The 20,621-nt window shown below is 54.7% G+C and overlaps 1 protein-coding gene across 42 annotated transcripts in view; it reads left to right on the top strand.

The window, feature by feature from the left end:
• The window catches only part of ANKRD11 (ankyrin repeat domain containing 11), a 235,407-nt gene extending 223,473 nt beyond the window's left edge, over window positions 1-11,934 (top strand). For all 42 annotated transcript variants that reach the window (XM_077986784.1, XM_077986774.1, XM_077986798.1 and 39 more), the window contains 4 exons: window positions 2,960-3,058; window positions 3,193-3,336; window positions 7,051-7,143; window positions 10,899-11,934. In XM_077986784.1, coding sequence (XP_077842910.1) covers window positions 2,960-3,058; window positions 3,193-3,336; window positions 7,051-7,143; window positions 10,899-11,084 — 522 coding nt within the window. In that variant the 3' untranslated portion in view covers window positions 11,085-11,934. The remainder of the gene's footprint in view (window positions 1-2,959; window positions 3,059-3,192; window positions 3,337-7,050; window positions 7,144-10,898) is intronic.
• Window positions 11,935-20,621: the final 8,687 nt, after the last annotated feature.

The raw sequence follows: 20,621 nt of genomic DNA, 5'->3' as shown, positions 1-20,621 counted from the left end.
GAGTCTCCCCCCAGACCCCGCGACTCCGCTCACGCTGCCTGGTGGACTGTGTGGTTGATGCAGCCGTGTCACTTGAGTGTGTTGTGTTATGTCCAGAACGGGCTCTCCGTCACCAACAGCCATTTCCTTCTGGGGCTTCCTGGGCACTGAAACTCACAGGTGGCGTGAGGTACAGCCAGGGGCCCTCAGCACGCGTTGGCTCTGTGGGCCCAGGCCACCTGAGAGCCCCTTGCCATGCTGGCCCTGACCTGGCTCAGCTACCCGGCACCTCTCTGATGAGGATGACGGGGTGTGCTGAGCTGGCCCTGAGGGTGAGGCTGGGTCTGTGCTACTGCCCGACATGTCAGGGGACACTGTGCAGAACCCAGGAGCGAGCGCCCGCGGGCCCCACCCTGCCGAGCTCTGAGCTCTGTTCCCAGGGAGCACAAGGGGCTCTGCACCCTGGGTCACCCCGGCGGTCGTTCCCTTCTCCTGGAGCCTGGCCCCAGCCATCCCCGGGGAGGCCCGTCCACAGGAGACAGACGGCAGCTGGGTCATGACATTCAGAAAAACCTGCCCCGGGATCTCTCCTCAGTAAGACCTTCTGACCTTCTCTACTTTTTGTTGTTTTGGCTGTTGTTTCCTCTTGTTTTAATTGATGATAACAGTAGTCTGACTGCTGTAGAAAATTTGGAAAATACAGGGAAAAAAGCCACTAGAATCCTGATTAATCCTGGGAATGTTCTGTGCACCTCCCGCCTGGTCTTTTGAGTACCCCCTAGACTTAGACCCAGGCAGGCAGAGGTGCCAGGTGCTCCAGGTACAGCCTGAGGCCCAAGGCACAGCTCCTGCCATAGCTGCCGGCCCTGGGGCTGAGCCGGAGGAAGGGGCGGTGCCCGGTCCCGGCTGTGCGTTAGTTTGAGCTCGCATCAGTCCCACCTTGCGGGTGGCCCACAGAATCCCTGCCACCGACAGGCCCCATCTCAGCAGAAACCCCACATGCAGAACCCAAACTGGGGGCTGGGCTTGTTGAGGCAGAGGGTGGATGTGGTGCTGAACAGTGAGGTCTGTGGACTAGAGAGACTCAACTCAATGTTTTAATCAAAATTTGTTTTTTTAAAGACAAGTCTGCTCTGTCGCCCAGGCTGGAGTGCAGTGGCGCGATCTCGGCTCACTGAAAGCTCCGCCTCCTGGGTTCAAGCGATTCTCCTGCCTCAGCCTCCTGAGTAGCTGGGATTACAGGTGCCCGTCACCATTTCCGGCTAATTTTTATCTTTTGTGTAGAGACGGGGTTTCACCATGTTGGTCAGGCTGATCTCGAAGTCCTGACCTTGTGATCCGCCCGCCTCAGCCTCCCAAAGTGCTGGGAGTACAGGTGTGAGCCCCGCGCTCGGCCTGAATCATTAATTTTGAACCGATTGTAGATTGTGGGCAGAAAAGTTCAAAAGCAGCAGAGACAGGTTGACGCACCTGCCGCATGTGCAGCCTCCTCCGAATGTGCCTTAGCAGCCGTGGCGGTGACGAGACGCTGCCGTGCGTCCGGGCTGTGGCGGCCCTCCTGTGCCCTGTCTCCTGGCTGAGAGCTTCTGGGCGGTGTCGGTCAGCAGTGTGGTCAGCGGCCCCAGGCCTGGCCTGTGATGATGGTTCTTAGGCAGGAGCCCACAGGCGTGAGGCGGGGCCTTTTGCTCCTGGTGTCCTAGGTGACGTGACCTGGAGGTCTGATGAGGCCCGTCCGCCGTGAGTCGAGGTGTCTCCCTCTGTGGTGTGTGTGTGTCTTGGAAGAGACGTAGAGACCGTGTAAACCTGTTTCTCTCAGCACATTGTGCGCATTGCTGTCCACAGCTCTTGTCTGCAGCAGTCACTCCTGTGGCACTGGGCCTGTCTCCCTTTCCTGTGTTTGCTAACTGGAGCTCTGCTGTCAGGAGGAGCCGCCCCTTCCGCCTGCAGGTGCCCAGCGTCGCCAGCATTCGTCTCGTGCCATGTGTTGCCCCAGCCTTGGCCGTCAGAAGCTCCTCCTTGTCTCCCTCTTGTGCGTCTACGTGCCCATCTGCCCCATGCGCTCCTGTTTCTGACCGGCCCCTCAATGTTCCAGCTGGTCTTGGCCACCCCTCTCTGCCCCACCATTCCCGTGTGGGTCCACCTGTGGGGAGCGGTGGCCCTGGCACAACTGCTGTGGCCACCCGAGCACACGGCCGTGCTTTCTGGGTCTGCTTTGGAAACCTGACTCCCTGTGGGCCCGAGGTCTCCCCTGCACCGTGGGGCTCAGCCTGGCTCCCCACTTGTGTGTGGCCCTTGTATCTCCAGGAGTGGGAGGCCTCGTCCTGAGGGTCTCTGCTGTCTGCTTCCGTGTTCACTTCCGGTGTGCGTGTCGTTTCAGAACGGCTGGCCACCCCGTGAGAACCCTTCCACTGGTGGGAGTGCAGTGCCTGCGCTTCCGGCCCACAGCCCTGCAGCCCCCCCATGGCGACCTGGGCCAGTGCGCTTCCCTCCCCCGAGCCACTGCAAGACCACAGGCTCGGCTGTCAGCCTTCATATTCCACCGTGCACGTCACACCCTGGTGGAAAAGCTGATCTGGGATGCATGGGCCCTCCCTGTGAACACAGGAAGCTCAGCCCACCCCAGCCCACTCCTGCTGTCTCTCTCGATCTCCTTTGCACAGTTGGGTGCTCATGCCTGTGTTTTAGGCCTTCCTTGGCACACGATGGCCCACAGATGCTGTCCTGCGCCTCTCCCTGCACTCTTACTTCCTCACCACATGGTGCTGTGCTGGGCGCTGTGGAGGTGTCCACTCCCCCGTGTCCAGCACATAGGTGGTTTCTAGAAAGCTTCCTGGTGTATCTGTGTTGCTGGGACTGGAGGAGGTCTCCAGGGCAGGCTCCTAGGAGTGGGGAGGCTGAGTCCGGACCCCGATGAACTCCAGACTGTTCTTCGTGCAGTTCCACGGCCCCAGCCGACCCCCCACTCACCTTTTGCCTGCAGATCGCACCCCCTCCCTCCCTGGCGGAGCCCCTGAAGGAATTGTTCAGGCAGCAGGAGGCAGTCCGGGGAAAGCTGCGTCTGCAGCACAGCATCGAGCGGGTAAGTGGGCTGGCACAGGCAGGGGCGCCATGGCCAGGGCGCTCACGATGCAGGCCCCGGGGGCTGTTGTGTTGAGACAGTGGGGCCTGGGGCGTGACTGTGTCCCAGCTCACTCCACTCCTCTCCTCCTCCAGGAGAAGCTGATCGTGTCCTGTGAGCAGGAGATTCTGCGGGTTCACTGCCGGGCGGCCAGGACCATCGCCAACCAGGCAGTGCCATTCAGTGCCTGCACAATGCTGCTGGACTCCGAGGTCTACAACATGCCCCTGGAGAGCCAGGTAGGACCCCTCGGCATGCCAGGCCCACGAGTTCAAGCGCCCCCACCCCACTCCCACCCCTTTCCCCTCCCCTTTATAGATTCTTCTGCACTTTGACCAGGAACTTCCCTGGTGCTCAGCGTCTTGCAGGGGCTGCAGAGTCCTTTGTATGCCTCTAGCCTTGGGCGAGCCTGAGAAAGGAGCTGAGAAGGCTGGAGCAGACAGCTCCCCTCATGGGCAAGGCCCTCGGGCCACTGGGCTGGGCCTCAGCAGCTCAGTCCCTCCGCAACACTTGTCCATGCAGTTCCTCAGCTGCCCCTACCTACCTCTCACGGGTGTCAGGGCTGGCATTATTTTCTGTTTAAACTGCTGGGCTCGACCTGCAGCTCTCAGGCACCCCGGGGCTGCCACATCGAGGGCTTTCACAGCACAGGCCCCAGGGGCTCTTGTACAGGGACAGCAGGGACACTGGGTGGCTAAGGGGACACACGCACCCAGGTGTGCCGCTCATCTGGGCCAGGGTGGGCCGGACTCAGGGTCCCAGAACTGCAGTCACTATCCTGCCCATCTGCTGTGGGGCTCCCGCCCGCCCCTGCAGCTCCCCTGCCTTTGACCTGTTCTGTCCACTGGGACATAGGATGTGGGCAGCCAGGGCCTTGTAGCTCTCCCCAGGGTAGCTCTTCCTGTCTGCCTTCAAGTGGCCCACATGCCGGGGACTCCTGTCTCAGAAATCATCCTCCAGCCACCACTGACCTTCCATGTGGGCCACGTGGACCCCTGGTTCTCCCATTGCCTGCCCTGCATCGGCCCCTCCCTCTTCCTCAGAGCCCACTGTGCTCAGGTCATGGGCCCCCTGGGCCCCAGGCCCCATATCCTGCGCAGTGGGACGTGCCTGGAACACATTCCCGCCTCGATGTCCAGGCCGTGCACCAAGACCCCTCCTATGTGGCCCCCGTGACGCCACCCGGGCCCGGGCACTCTGAGCTGTGCACTCGGCTTTGCTGTGTACTGACGGCCAGAGGCTCCAAGGTGTTTAGTTGAAAACATGTCTTAGTGCATTCAAGATCTTCCTTTCTTTGGGGATGTGTTTTATCAATGTCCCTCATGCACACAGTGACAAATTTTATTTTCTTTTTGTGTGCGTGAGATGCAGTCTCGCTCTGTCGCCAGGCTGGAGTGCAGTGGCGCGATCTCAGTCACGGCAACCTCTGGGTCTCGGGTTTGAGCGATTTTCCTGCCTCAGCCTCCCGAGTGGCTGGGATTACAGGCATGCGCTACCACGCCCGGCTGGTTTTTGTGTTTTTAGTAGAGACAGGGTGTCACCATGTCCAGGATGGTCTTGATCTCTTTACCTCATGATCCGCCTGCCTCAGCCTCCCAAAGTGCGGGAGTTACAGTTGTGAGGCACCTCGCCCGGCTGACGAATTTTCTTTAAAGAAAACATGAGTTGGACCAAATGATGCTTCGGGGGCTGGATGCTGATAAGTTTGCGTTCTCGAACCCCACTTGAGAGTCTGTGAAGGACAGGCAGTTGGGACAGCTCCGTACAGAGCAAACACGAGGAGGACCAGCTTGTGCCTCTCACTTCCCAGGAAACATTTCTTCCCCCTTTGTTTCTCGAATGGGGTGTCCGTCCCCTCAAGCATTTAGCCCTTGAGTTACAAACAATCCAGTTAACACTCTTTATTTTAAAATAGACAATGCAATTAACTGTTGACCATAGTCACCCTGTTGTGCTGTCAAATAGTAGGTCTTATTTTTTTTGGTACCCATTAACCATTTCTACCTCCCTGCCAGCCCCCCACAACCCTTCCCAGCCTCTGGTGACCGTCTTTCTATTCTCTGTTTCCATGAGTTCAATTGTTCTGATTTTTAGATCCCACAAGTGAGAACATGTGATGTTTGTCTTTTTATGCTTATTTCACTTAACATAATGACCTCCCGTTCCATCCATGTTGCAAATGACAGGATCTCATTCTTCTTTGTGGCTGAATAGTACTCCATTGTGTGTGTGCCACGTTTTCTTGACCCATTCATCTGTTGATGGACACAAGCCTTAGCTATAGTAAACGGAGTTGCATTAAATACGGAAGTGCAGATACCGTTTCAATATACTGATTCCTTTCCTTTTTTTGATTCTGAGTCTTCCTCTGTCACCCAGGCTAGAGTGCAGTGGCACAGTCTCAGCTCACTGCAGCCACCGCCTCCCGGGTTTGATTCTCCTGCCTCGGCTTCCTGAGTAGCTGGGATTACAGGCGTAAGCCACCATGCCTGGCCCCCGATTCCTTTCTTTTGGGTCTGTACCCAGCAGTGGGATTGCTGGATCCTATGGTAGCTCTATTTTTAGTTTTTTGAGGAACCGCCAAACTGTTCTCCATAGTGGCCGTATTAATTTACATTCCCACCAACGGGGTACGAGGGTCCCCTTTTCCCCACGTCCTCGCCAGCATCTGTGATTGCCTGTCTTTTGGATAAAAGCCATTTTAACTGGGGTGATACCTCATTGTAGTTTTCATTTGCATTTCTCTTATGAGCATTGATGTCGCCTTTTCAGACGCCTGTTTGCCATTTGTGTGTCGTCTTTTGAGAAATGTCTATTCAGATCTTTTACCCATTTTTTGATGGGATTATTAGATTTTTTTTCGTATTAATTGCGTTATATGTTCTGGTTCTGAATCCATGTCAGGGTGAGCGGTTTGCAAGCATTTCCTCCCATTCTGTTGGGTGTCTTTTCACCTTGGTGACTGTGTCCTTTGCTGTGCAGAAGATTTTTAACTTGATGTGATCCCATTTGTCCATTTTTACTTTGGTTGCCTGTGCGTGGGGGTATTACTTGAGAAATGTTTGCCCAGGCCAATGTCCTGGAGATTTTCCCCAGTGTTTTCTTGTAGTAGTTTCATTGTTTGAGGTCTTGGATTCCAGACTTTAATCCATTTGGGTTTGATGTTTGCATGTGGCGAGAGCTAGGGGTCTCGTTTCACTGCTCTGCGACGCGTAGCCAGTTTTCCCAGCACCGTTTATGGAGGAGACTGTCCTTTCCCTGTGATTGTTATTCTGTTCTTGGCACCTTTGTGGAAAGTGAGTTCCCTGCAGGTGTGTGGGTTTCTGTGGGCATTGTCAGCTTCACCCTGAGCCCATGAAAAAGGGGAGGAGCCTGGACATTTTATCCGTGTCCCATCCTCCAGGACACAGGGACGATGACATGCCTAGAAAGTCCCTCCCAGGATAAACCCCATCTCTACTAAAAATATAAAATTAGCCGGGCGTGGTGGTGGGCACCTGTAATCCCAGCTACTGAGGAGGCTGAAGCAGGAGAATCGCTTGAACCCGGGAGGTGGAGGTTGCGGTGAGCCGAGATCGTGCCACTGCACTCCAGCCTGGGCAACGAGCGAAACTCCGTCTCTTAAAGTATCTCCCAGGAGTTGGCACCGGGCTGAGCTCTGACTGTCCCATGGGGGCAGGGCTGGGGACCAGCTCGGGCGGGGCCTGCGGCCACCCAGTGCCCAGGAGACAAAGGCCCAGCCACCTCCACGTGCATTTTAGAGAAGCTGTTTAGAGAGATGGGCAGGGTGGCACCTGCCATGCCTTGAACGTGAGTCAGTGTGTGGTCAGTGGAATGAGGCTGCCCCTTTGGTTTTTCCTTGAGAAAGCTCACTGTAGCATCGCTCAGGCTGGCACGCCTTCCCATAGCGGTCTCTGGGTTTCCTGATGAAACCCCGTGTTTGGTTTCCACAGGGTGACGAGAACAAGTCAGTGCGTGACCGTTTCAACGCCCGCCAGTTCATCTCCTGGCTCCAGGACGTGGATGACAAGTACGACCGCATGAAGGTTGGTGTTGCGCTTCCCGCCCAGCTCTGCCTGGGCGCTCCAGCTGCCTCTGGGGCCACGGGAGGCTGCTGCCTAGTTCTGTGATGGGTGTTGACAATTTCAGATTCTCTTAACCTGGCTGATGCTTTCAGGGCGGTGAGGTCCTGTCGCTGTGTGTGGCCTCCTCAGTCCTCCCTTCTGTCCCGGGGTGCAGGCAGCAGCTCCTGTCGCCAGCTGAACAGGACCCTAGGCTTGATGGTCAGAACTCCTGGGACCGCCCCGTGAGCCCCCTCTAAGGTCCCAGCATTCACCCTCCACTGCTCTGGAAGTGCTGGCCGGGGCAGTGGGCAGAGGCAGGGTAGGTGCCAGGAAGGGCAGCACACCCTCAGTCCCAGTCGCTAGGGCTGATCACCCGGACATCCTGGAGGATCCACCAGGAAGCAACGGAAAGCGGAAACTTGCCAAGTGACAGAACTTTAAAGTCAGCGTCACCCTGTGCAGTTGCCAGCCATGCCCGGGAGCAGGCGGCTCTGACTACCTGCAGTATCAGGCTCAGCACCACCCAGGTCCCTGAACCAAGCACCCATGTGTCATGCTGTAGCTTGTGGGCGCAGATGAGAACCACCAGCCCTACCTGGTGGGAGCCACGGGTATTTGCGGGACGTGGCCCCTGGGGGCTTGTGCTGAGGCAGAAACTCAGGTCTGAGCTGTAACTGAGTGTGCATTTCTGGCCAGCCCCAAGGTGGTGGTGCAGGAAGTCACTCACGCCACACCCTCCCCAGGCCACTAGGCCCTTCCTAACCAAAGCCGTGAGAAGAAAACTGAAGGCTTCATAAAGACACAGGGAGGACTTTCCTGTAAGAAGATAAATGTTTGACTGCATTAAAATGGGACTTTGGGCCGGGTACGGGTGGCTCACACCTGTAATCCCAGCACTTTGGGAGGCCAAGGCGGGCGGATCACCTGAGGTCAGCCTGGCCAGCAATGGTGAAACCCCATCTCCACTAAAAATACAAAATTAGCCGGGCGTGGTGGCACATGCCTGTAATCCCAGCTACTTGGGAGGCTGAGGCAGGAGAATCGCTTGAACCAGGGAGGTGGAGGTTGCTGTGAGCCAAGATCACATCATTGCACTCCAGCCTGGGCAACAAGAGTGAAACTCTGTCTTTTAAAAAAAAAAAAAATTGGGACTTTGTACATACATTAAAAATGCCGGCTGGGCGCGGTGGCTCAAGCCTGTAATCCCAGCACTTTGGGAGGCCGAGACGGGCGGATCACGAGGTCGGGAGATCGAGACCATCCTGGCTAACACGGTGAAACCCCGTCTCTACTAAAAAAATACAAAAAACTAGCTGGGCGAGGTGGTGGGCGCCTGTAGTCCCAGCTACTCGGGAGGCTGAGGCAGGAGAATGGTGTGAACCCGGGAGGCGGAGCTTGCAGTGAGCTGAGATCCGGCCACTGCACTCCAGCCTGGGCGACAGAGCGAGACTCCGTCTCAAAAAAAAAAAAAAAAAAAAAAAAAAATGCCACATAGGGTTAGCACCATCCGTGCAGATAGAACCCTTACAAATTAATATGAAAATGGTACACAGAAAAATAATTTATATAAAGATACATTCCACAAAGGAGATAAAATGACCAACCTTCATGAAAAGATACTCACTAATCATTAACATCAGGACCACAGATGAAGCAAGATCTCATTTAAAGGTCATCTGCAGGGTTGGGAGGCGGTATCACTGCAGTATTGGGAGAAGCGTCAATTAGTAGATTTTTATTAAGTAAACTGACCATATCTATCAAATTTCAAAATGCATTTACCACCTCACCTAGCTATTTCATTTTAGTCATTTAAAACTTAGGGGCCGGGCGCGGTGGCTCAAGCCTGTAATCCCAGCACTTTGGGAGGCCGAGACGGGCAGATCACGAGGTCAGGAGTTTGAGACCATCCTGGCTAACACGGTGAAACCCCGTCTCTACTAAAAAATACAAAAAACTAGCCGGGCGAGGTGGCGGGCGCCTGTAGTCCCAGCTACTCGGGAGGCTGAGGCAGGAGAATGGCGTAAAAACCCGGGAGGCAGAGCTTGCAGTGAGCTGAGATCCGGCCACTGCACTCCAGCCTGGGCGACACAGCGAGACTCCGTCTCAAAAAAAAAAAAAAAAAAAAAAAAAACTTAGGGATACGGCCAGGCACAGTGGCTCACACCTGTAATCCCAGCACTGTGGGAGGCCGAGGTGGGCAGATTACCTGAGGTCAGGAGTTTGAGACCAGCCTGGCCAACATGGTGAAACTTTGTCTCTACTAAATACTAAAAATACAAAAGTTAGCCAGGCGTGGTGGTGCGTGCCTGTAATTCTGGGAGACTGAGGCATGAGAATCATTTGAACCCTGGAGACGGAGGTTGCAGTGAGCCAAGATTGTACCACCGCACTCCAGCCTGGGTGACAAAATTATTTAAAAACTTTAGGGATGGCCGGGCACAGTGGCTCAAGCCTGTAATCCCAGCAGTTTGGGAGGCCGAGACGGGCGGATCATGAGGTCAGGAGATCGAGACCATCCTGGCTAACACGGTGAAACCCCGTCTCTACTAAAAAATACAAAAAACTAGCCGGGCGAGGTGGCGGGCGCCTGTAGTCCCAGCTACTCGGGAGGCTGAGGCAGGAGAAGGGCGGGAACCCGGGAGGCGGAGCTCGCAGTGAGCCGAGATCCGGCCACTGCACTCCAGTCTGGGCGACAGAGCGAGACTCCGTCTCAAAAAAAAAAAAACCTTAGGGATATGTATAAAAATATTCACTGGAACAGTCCAATACACCGGAAACTCGGAGGCCCATCAATAATTCAGTGACTCACTGGAGTTTGGATGTTCCAAAGGGTTACGTGATTCCATGTAATGATTTACACTGGCAATGATGTCTGAGCTGCCGAATAAAAGCTCTACGGCCCACTGAGGATTGTGAATCCGTCCTGAGCTTCAAAAGCAATTTAGCATATATATATAAATATGTTGAGAAAAATTTAGAGACAGACATTACCACGCTGGGGCTGGCCAACATTGCAAAACCCCATGTCTACAAAAATTAGCCGGGCACGGTAGCACTTGTAGTCCCAACTACTCGTGAGGTTGAGGAGGGAGGATCTGGAGGTCAAGGCTGCTGTGAGTCATGACGGGGAGCACCACTGCTCCCCAGCCTTGAGACCCTATCTAAAAAAAGATTTTCTACACAGTTGCTGTGACATACCAGTACTCCCTGGGCCATGTTTAAATTTCTACATTAGTTCCCAAAATATGTCCTATCCCAGTCCAGTCCCATTATGTGCACTTTTAAATGGCATAGTTTCTACTAGAATACAAGTAAGACTATCACTGGCCATAAATAATTGTAAAATGATGAAAGCAAAGCTGTTAGATTCTAATAAGCTGCAGTGGCTGCTGGAGGTGAGCCCCAGGCCGACCCAGAGCAGGGCAGGGCCCTCGGGCCGAGATGGGGGTGCCACAGACAGCACTCTTGGGAAAAGACATCCAGCACAGCTGGCGCTGCCGCCCCGTGTGATAACTAGACACCAGGGGCGGGTACAGCTGGTCCTGAGTATGTGCCCCCTGCCAGCAGCACCACAGCAAGCAGAGGGTTCCAGGGGGCCTGGCCCATACCAGGATACGTTCACAGCCCTGTCACGCCCTCGGCCCTGCTGGCAGCTGAGGTCGGCAGAGTCTGGGGCTCTCCCTTCACTCCTCCTCTTCCTCCTCCTCCTCCCCCCCCCGCTGTGTGTCCCACAGACGTGCCTCCTCATGCGGCAGCAGCACGAGGCCGCGGCCCTGAACGCTGTGCAGAGGATGGAGTGGCAGCTGAAGGTGCAGGAGCTGGACCCCGCCGGGCACAAGTCCCTGTGCGTGAACGAGGTGCCCTCCTTCTACGTGCCCATGGTCGACGTCAACGACGACTTTGTGTTGTTGCCGGCGTGACACCGCGGGACGGCCGCAGGACGCAGGCGAGGGCCGCACGGCTGCCCAGGGCTGCTGCTAAGCCCCAGGGGCAGAGGAGGGAGCGCCACGTCCACCCGGGCGGGGAGAGACCCCGAGAGAGACTGCACTTGGCCACAGCGTCTCCATCCCTTCCAGACTGGTCCAGACGTCGGGGAGGTGAAACACGGCTCTTCTCTACCAGCTGCCGCGGCGGGGGCAAAGCCCCCAGAGCCTCACTGGCCCCGGCGGGACGAGGAGATCATGCCGGGCGCACACACGGCAGCTTCTGTCTGAAAACGGTGACCTTCGGGCCCTTTTCTCCAGCAACTGCAGAGGCATTTCAGGAGTTGGAGAGCGGAGTGCATTTTTTAAATTTTTTGTTCCATTCTGATCAACTAAAGAAAATTAAGGTGTCCACCTCTCACAAACAGTGACCTCCAGGTCAGAGGGGCAGGAGCCCCATCCCAGCCATGGTCCTGTTGCCACAGAGCTGCGACGGCCTCAGACTGGGCATAAGACCTGGTGCGGAGCCAGGCGGAGGGACACAGAGCCAGGACTCCCAGGCGTATTTTTAATGGAGTCAAATCCACGTGGTTTGTATCTTCTTTCCTTTAATCTTGGGCATTTTGTTTCTCTTTCTGAGAACATAACTTGAAACACTACAGAGCCAATAATCATATAAAAAGTGTATCCGTAAACGCTGTACAGTTTTATATACATTCACAATGTACTTTTGCTGCCTTCTAGATAATTTATTTTGCAACACATTACTGCACAGTTGTAAATAACTTATGTACTGTAACATCACTTTCAGTTATGTGTAAAGAAATAAATAAATTAATTAAAATGCTGTTTGTATAGTGCCTCCCTCTCAATGACCTTCTTACTCCCAGGACAGATGTGGGTCATGCCTGTAATCCCAGCATTGTGGGAGGCCGAGGCGGGGGTCTGAGACCAGCCTGGCCAACATGGCAAAATCCCATCTCTACTAAAAAATACAAAAATTAGCTGGGTGTGGTGGCAGGCGCCTATAGTCCCGGCTACTCCAGAGGCTGAGGCAGGAGAATCATTTGAACCCAGGAGGTGGAGGCTGCAGTGAGCCGAGATCGTGCCACTGTACTCCATAGGCAGGCTCTGTCTGGGGGGAAAAAAAAAATTCCTACCAAATTGTTAGCTTTTAATTTTGAAACAAATTACATGTTCCCCTCCTCCTCTGCCATTACACAGCCTGGGAATGCTGGGAAATTAGGTGAAGGCAGCTCCTCGGGGACAGGACCCCGTTCCTCACCGCTGAGTACAGGTGCTTCTCCTGCACTCGAGTGGACAGGCTCAGGGGAGCTTTATCTTGCTGCAGGGCGGTGCAGGAAAGTAGAAGGGGCCGGCCCTGGGCCATCTGTCCCACAGGGCCTGTGAGAAGTTGGAGAGAAACGGGAGCGTCACTCCTCACGGATCTGAGCAGTGCAGCTGTGGACAGACCCTGTGCCAGCTGCGGATGCCCCTGAGCTTCAGCTTGTGGCGGGCTGGCTTGTGCCACTGCCCCCAGTTCCCTGGCAGCTGCAGCTGGTGAGGGTCCCCGCTTCAAGAGCCCCGTCCTGGCTGGAAGGCAGCCCGGGCAAGCATGGAGATGCGAGGCCTCCCCTCAGAGGGTGCTGCTCTCTGCTGGGTCTTGGCACAGAGGATGCCTGCCAGGGCCCTCCAGCTAGTGTGACTCCAGGAGACTGTTGGTCCCCGGCGTGACGGGAGGGTGAGTTGAGGGAGACGCCTCACCCTTTTTCTTCTGAGCTCTGTCTCCCCTGTACCTGGGGGCTCGGAAAGGAGTGGCAGCTGCAGAGGCAACCCCCACAGAGAGCAGAGACCACCCGTGCATCAGAATCAATAGGGGTCCTGGTCACTGGGTCCCCTGCAGAGGAACCTGACCTGGGAGGGTCCCTGAACCCTGCCAGGCAGAGCCGCTGGCGGGGGCTGTGCCTTCATTCCCCCCAAGGTCCCTGTGAGCTCGCTCGCCGGCTGGGCCCCTGCATGGGGTTGGGGGTGGGCGTGGGTCGTGCCTCTCTCTTCCATCTGCACAAAGCTCTTGTGGGTTCCCTCCTGTTCCCTGCAGGGCTCAGCCTGGGTAAAGGCAGGTGGTCCACCTCGTGTGTGGGCTTGGGGTGAGGGTGTGAAGCCAGAAGGTTCCAGTATATTTTTCTGGGTTCGGATTAGCTGTGGTTTGTTGTGGGGATTTTGGGGGGGGTTTGTTTTTGAGATGGAGTCTTGCTCTGTCCCCCAGGCTGGATGGGGTACCATAGCGCGATCTCGGCTCACTACAGCCTCCACCTCCTGGGTTCATGCAGTTCTGCTGCCTCAGCCTCCCGCGTAGCTGGGATTACAGGCGCTCGCCACCACGCCTGGCTAGTTTTTGTATTTTTAGTAGAGACGGTTTCACCATCATGGCCAGGTTTTTTGTTTTCTTCGCCCACCCCCACCCCCGACCCACCCCCATCACAGAACTTTGGTCACAAACTTCCTTTAAGCTTTAAAAGAAAAACCTGAGTCAGTCTGTGCCACACAGAGCACGCTGCAGTTCCAGCCCACCGTGGTGACGACGTCCCGGCCACCGTGCTGTGCCTCCGTCTCGGGTGCCCACGAGGGGCGTCAGGCACGAGCAGCTCCCTGCCGGCTCCCACCTGGTCTGCTGGAGTATCGACTCGTACCTGCCGGAGATGCCACGCGCGGTGCCCATACAGCCTCCTGCCACAGGGGCCAGAGACAGCCTGCCGTCCCTCAGAGAGAAGGTTTGTGAATCAACACAGAAACGTCAGAGTACCCAGAGCCTGCGTGCCAGCCTGGAGACCCTGCTGCCCGGGGCCACCCATGTGGGCACCAGACCACCCTCGGGAGGCTCTGGCTGGAGCTGGAGGAAGATGGCCTAACCCCACCCACTCACCTGCATCCGTGGACCCCAGCACTACCCAGCTCCTGCCTGGAACCCGGCTCTGGAGCAGGCTGGCTCTGCCTGCCTTGCTGGTGAGAGGGTCCACGCCCTGAAACTCAAGCCTTCCCGATCCCTTCTCTTCCAGAGGCCTCGGGACCGCCGTTAGCACCAAAACCAAAGCACAGAGCAAGTGAGTGTCCGACCCCGGGCACTCCAGGGAAGCTGGCGCCCTCCCCGGCACAGGGTCCCCCTCAGGGAAGCCGGCGCCCCTCCCTGGCACAGTGTCCCCCTCAGGGAAGCCGACGCCCTCCCCGGCACAGGGGCCCCCTCAGGGAAGCTGACACCTTGCCAAGGGGTAGGACCTCAGGCTTCAACAGAGAAAGGAAAGAAATACAGTTTTTTCTTCCGCTGCAAAAGAGAAGTTGGCGGCTTTTGTAAAACCTGGAAGGAGGGGAGAGGTTTCCATGGAAAGCCCATGAGCCGTCAGCCCCCTGCATAGAGTGCGCCTGCTCTGCCCAGGCGACCGTGCAGCGTCTCCCTCCGGGGGTCTCCATTTCCAAGTGGCAGCTGGGCCTGAGCCTGGCAGGAGGAGAAGGAGACGAGCCGCACGCAGCCTCCACCTCCCCCCACACCAGGGAGCTGCTTTGCTCCTTCCCGTTGGGGGACAGCAAAGACAGTTCCACAGGAGAGTGGAAAGAACTGGGCCCAGCTTGCCTCTGCTGGGAAGCAGAATGAAATACTGAAGCGAGAGAGAAGGACCCACAGCAGTGAGAAGGCAGCCGTGGTACCGGCGAGAGCTCAGGGACGGGGTGCGAGCTGCAGGCCAGAGCTGGGGGAGTGAGGTGGTATAAACCCGACGGCCCCATTACTGGGCACAGAACGTCACTCACATCTGAAATTACCCGTGATAAACTGGAAACTCCCAGCTGCTCGGGAGGCTGCCCCAGGAGGGTCACGTGAGTCCAGGAGCTCAAGGCCATAGCGCGCCATGAGTGAGCCTCATGCCTGGGCAGCTCAGCAAGACCCTGTCTTTAAAACCAAAAATTGGGCCGGGCGCGGTGGCTCAAGCCTGTAATCCCAGCACTTTGGGAGGCCGAGACGGGCGGATCCCGAGGTCAGGAGATCGAGACCATCCTGGCTAACACGGTGAAACCCCGTCTCTACTAAAAAATACAAAAAACTAGCCGGGCGAGGTGGCGGGCGCCTGTGGTCCCAGCTACTCGGGAGGCTGAGGCAGGAGAATGGTGGGAACCCGGGAGGCGGAGCTTGCAGTGAGCTGAGATCCGGCCACTGCACTCCAGCCTGGGTGACAGAGCCAGACTCCGTCTCAAAAATAAAAAATAAATAAAAATAAAACCAAAAATCAGGCTGGGTGTGGTATTTCACACCTACAATCACAACGGGAAGCCAAGGCCGGAGGATGCTTGAGCCCAGGAGTTCACGTCCAGCCTGGACAACATAAGACCCCGTCTCAACAACAAAATACAGGTGGTGGCGTCTGTGGTCCCAGCTACTCGGGAGGCTGAGGCAGGAGGATCGCCTGAGCCCGGGAGGTTGAGGCTGCAGTGAGCTGTGATGGTGCCCTGCACTCCAGCCTGGGGGACAGAGCAAGACTCTGTCTTCAAAAAAAAAAAAAGATACCGGCCGGGGGTGGTGGCTCAGGCCTGTAATCCCAGCACTTCGGGAGGCCAAGGCGGGTGGATCACCTGAAGTCAGGAGTTCGAGACCAGCCTGGCCAACATGGAGAAACCCCATCTCTACTAAAAATACAAAACTAGCCAGGCGTGGTGGCACATGCCTGTGATCCCAGCTACTCAGGAGGCAGAGGCGGGAGAATGGCTTGAACCTGGGAGGTGGAGGGAGGTTGCGGTAAACCGAGATCATGCCATTGGACTCCAGGCTGGGCCAGAAGAGCAAAACTCCATCTCAAAAAAAAGAAAAGATACCAAGTTAAAACAGCAGCAGCCAGAGCCATTTACCCTGCAGTCAAGACCCCCAAAAGTAAGAAAAGGGGAAATAAATGATAAATGTCAAGCAGCTAGCTATGTAGAGACTATGTCCCAGGTCAGAACCTCTGAGCAGAGGGTGCAGAGGGTGAGCTGATGTGATAGAAAGGACACAGGACTTCCAGGGTAGCAGAGCAAGTCCCTCTGAAAATCCCTCCTCCAGAAAAGCAATGAAAACACTAGGGAAAAAAATGGTCAACATTAACTTTTTCAGAACTCTGGAAATTATTAACTAAGGCTTGCAATAATTTAATGAATGTTTATTAAAGAAAAACAGCTGAGGCTTGGCATGGTGACTCACGCCTGTAATCCCAGCACTTTGGGAGGCCGAGGTGGGTGGATCACGAGGTCAGGAGTTCAAGACCAGCCTGGCCAACATGGTAAAACCTCGTCTCTACTACAAATACAAAAATTATCCGGGCGTGGTGGCGCGTGCCTGTAATCCCAACTACTTGGGAGGCTGAGGCAGGAGAATTGCTTGAACCCGGGAGGCGGAGGTTGCAGTGAGCCAAGATTGCACCACTGCACTCCAGCCTGGGCAACAGAGCAAGACTCTGTCTCCAGAAAGAAAAACTAAAAAGAAAAACAGCTTTTTATTGAATCTTGGTACAGAGAGCTTTGTGTCATTTTAACTTGCCATGTTTCATTCTCCTTACTCCGACTCCCTGGTGCTTTGAAAACTAGCAGCCCAGCAGCTAGTGGAGAGGCAGGCTCAGTGTGAGCCCCACAGAAGTCCAACCCCAGAGACAGCCGTTGCCATCTTGATGGGGACAGGAGGCAGAGAAATTCTAGGCAGACGGGCAGGTCCCTGGTAAGCCCCACCCTCAAGCCGAAAAGCCTGAGACCACAGCCCACCGTGAGAACTTCCATCCCTGCTCTCCTGCCCTAATGCTGCCTGTTCCTAAACCAGCTGTGATCCAACCCTGTCCCCGCCATCCTGTGTCTATAAAGACCCCAGCGTCCGCCGGCAGAGAGGAGAAGCAGCTGGACGTTGAGGGACAACTTGATGGTGTAACTTCAGAGAAGAATCCAGCCACAGACACAGATGTGGCCGGACTCCAGGGGAGATCACCTTCCCGCCCCATCCCCTTTTCGGCTCCCCTTACTGTCGACAGCCACTTTCATCAGCCGTAAAATCCCCACGTTTGCCATCCTTCAGTTCGTTCGCACAACCCCATTTTTCCTGGATGCCAAACAAGAGCTCGGGAGCCACGGGTGGATACAAAAGGGGGTCACCCTGGCCCTTTGCCTCTCACTGGCAGCCTCGCGCAAAAGGCAGAGGGCCCGCTGAGCCGTTAACGCTTCAGCTGTGGACGGCAGAGCTAAAGGAGCCCCGTAATGTGCCCTCTGGGGCTTTGGGGGTGACAGGCACCCCGGCCCTGGACCCTGCTGTGGGGCCTGCACAGAGTTCACTCCTGCCAGCGCCCAAAAGCACGTGCTTCCGCTCCTGCACCCACTCACCTGTGCACTCCCTCCTGTGAGGGGTGGAGAGCAGCAGGCTGAGTAAACCAGGCACCCCTGTCACGAGTCTGGTGAAACAGCTTCAGTCTGACCTCTGGCAGCCCCCTGGAAAAGCTGCATTCACAGGCCTGTGAAACCCGACCTGCCCTGCATTTCACTCAGTGAGAAAAGCCCCTTCCCACAGCACTTGTCAGGAACAATCAGTGGCACGTTTAACCACACAGCTGTCCGAGGCACTACCCACCGGGGCAACCGGCACCTGCCCAGAAAGGAAGCTGTGAGGAGCAAGAACCCTGTGAGGACCCAGCAGCACTGACGCTTTCCTGGGGACACGGAAAGCCCTGTGCACTTGTGGTCTGTACACGTGCCCAGGAAGGGACAGAACATTCTCTGCTCTCTCTTGGCTGACGGAGGCTTTGTGCAAACAGAAAGTGAAAGTTACAGCAGAACTGTAACCTGCGGGAGTACGGAAAAGCCTCCCAGCCAGGGATAAAAGACGTACTGAATCGAGGCATGTAAGAAACCTGTACAGTGCAGCCTTCACTGGTCACACAGCAAAGGGAACAGAGAATTAGTTAAGAAAAGTCACTAAACACACAAAGCAGCAACCAAACCACAAAGTGACAAAACCTGGAGGATAAGAGCAAGTTGTCTCATTATGTTGCTTTAAACGTCTACTTTTCAACAAAATATGTAGAGAAACAGAGTATCACCCGTACATGGGGGCAAAGCAGTCAACAGATACCATCCTTGGGGAAGCCCAGAGGCTGAACTTACTAAAGATTTTTTTTCTTTTTTGTTTTTTTTATTTTTTTGAGATGGAGTCTCACTCTGTCACCCAGGCTGGAGTGCAATGGCACAGTCTCGGCTCACTGCAACCTCTGCCCCCCGGGTTCAAACGATTCTCCTGCCTCAGCCTCCCGAGTAGCTGGGACTTCAGGTGCCCGCCACCACACCCGGCTATTTTTTGCATTTTTAGTCAAGGTGGGGTTTCACCATATCGGCCAGGATGGTCTCAAACTCCTGACCTCGTGATCCGCCCGCCTTGGCCTCCCAAAGTCTGGGATTACAGGAATGATCCACCACACTCAGCTTAAATAAAGACTTAAAGTTGGCTTTTACTAATTTATGTTCAAAACACTAAAGGAAATTATGTTTAAAGAACTAAAATGGGCCAGGCGCGGTGGCTCAAGCCTGTAATCTCAGCACTTTGGGAGGCCAAGACGGGCGGATCACGAGGTCAGGAGATCGAGACCATCCTGGCTAACACGGTGAAACCCCGTCTCTACTAAAAAATACAAAAAACTAGCCGGGCGAGGTGGCGGCGCCTGTAGTCCCAGCTACTCAAGAGGCTGAGGCAGGAGAATGGCGTAAACACGGGAGGCGGAGCTTGCAGTGAGCTGAGATCATGCCACCGCACTCCAGCCTGGGTGACAGAGCGAGACTCCATCTCAAAAAAAAAAAAAAAGAACTAAAATGGTAGTATGAAAACTGTCATTGTGTCACCAAATAGAGAATACAATACAGAGATAAATTATTCAAAAAGAATTAAATGGAAATTTAGTTGAAAAGTAATTGACTCTGAGTTGGTAGAAGCAAGAATCAGCAAACTTGAAGATAGGTCAATTGAGATAATGAAATTTGACCAGACGCCTTAGCTCATGCCTGTAATCCCAAAACTGTGCGAGGCTGAGGCGGGCAGATCGCTTGAGCCCAGGGGTTTGAGACCAGCCTGGGCAACAGGGCCAAACCCCACCTCTACGAAAACAATCGGCCAGGTGTGGTGGCGCACACCTACGAAAACAATCGGCCAGGTGTGGTGGCGCACACCTACGAAAACAGTCGGCCCGGTGTGGTGGCGCACACCTACGAAAACAGTCGGCCAGGTGTGGTGGCGCACACCTACGAAAACAGTCGGCCAGGTGTGGTGGCGCACACCTACGAAAACAGTCGGCCAGGTGTGGTGACGCACACCTACAGTCCCAGCCATTTGGAAGGTGGGAGGTTCATTTGAGACCAGGAGTTCGAGGCTGCAGTGAGCTGTGACTGCACCACTGCACTCCAGTGTGGGCGACAGAGTGAGACCACCCTGTCTCAATTAAAAAAAAAAAAACCGTTGATGGGTTTTTAATGTATGAGGATGTAATTTACATGTACTTTGCAGCACAGAGGAGGAGAGGACAGTGTTGGAGTTCATGGTTTGTATCCTGTTGAAATTCACCTACTATCGGGCCGGCGCAGTGGCTCACACCTGTAATTCCAGCACTTTGGGAGGCTGAGGTGGGCAGATCACAAGGTCAGGAGTTCAAGACCAGCCTGGCCAACATGGTAAAACCCCGTCTCTACTGAAAATACAAAAGTTAGCTGGTTGTGGTGGCAGCGCCTGTAGTCCCAGCGACTTGGGAGGCTGAAGCAGGAGAATTGCTTGAACCTGGGAGACGGAGGTTGCAGGGAGCCGAGACTGCACCACTGCACTCCAGCCCGGGCAATACAGCAAGACTCCATCTCAAAAAAAAAAAAAGGAAAGAAATTCACCTACTGTCAATTGAAACTAGATTTTAGTTCATTATAATCCCAACAGCAATCCTTTTTTTAAAAAAAAAAACTCAGAAATGTAGTAAAAGAAACAAGGGAATTTAATGGAATATACTAGAAAATATTTAACACAAGAAGGCAGTAAGAAGCAAGAAAGAAAACTCATACAACATAAAAACAACAACAACAACAACAAAAACAGCAAAACGGCAGCAGTCCTTAACAGCAATTAACCACAAATGGATTACACCTTCCAATCAAAAGGCAGAGATTGGCAGAATGGATTATAAAAGGATAACTATTTATCCTTTTATAAATAAAAGGGGATAACTGAACAGTTCAACAATAATGGCTGGAGGCTTCAGACTCAGGACCTTTACTTCCCACAGTGGATCGAACAACAGGAAGAAAACGCGCCGGGAAACAGAAAACCTGAATAGCACTAAGTGCGCCTGAAAGACGCCTCCAGACCACTCCACCTGGTGACGGAAAAACAGACTTTCCTCCCAAGTGCACAGGATTCTTCTCCAAAAAGACCCTTCGTTAGGCCACGGATCACACCTTGGGGACTTAAAACGGACGGCAATAATATAAAGCGTGTTCTCCAACCACAGTGGAATG

This window comes from Macaca mulatta, chromosome 20, assembly GCF_049350105.2.
Source record: "Macaca mulatta isolate MMU2019108-1 chromosome 20, T2T-MMU8v2.0, whole genome shotgun sequence".
Taxonomy (NCBI): domain Eukaryota; kingdom Metazoa; phylum Chordata; class Mammalia; order Primates; family Cercopithecidae; genus Macaca; species Macaca mulatta.
The sequence above is the reverse complement of the archived record's forward strand: the minus strand, read 5'-3'. Positions and strand labels throughout refer to the sequence as shown.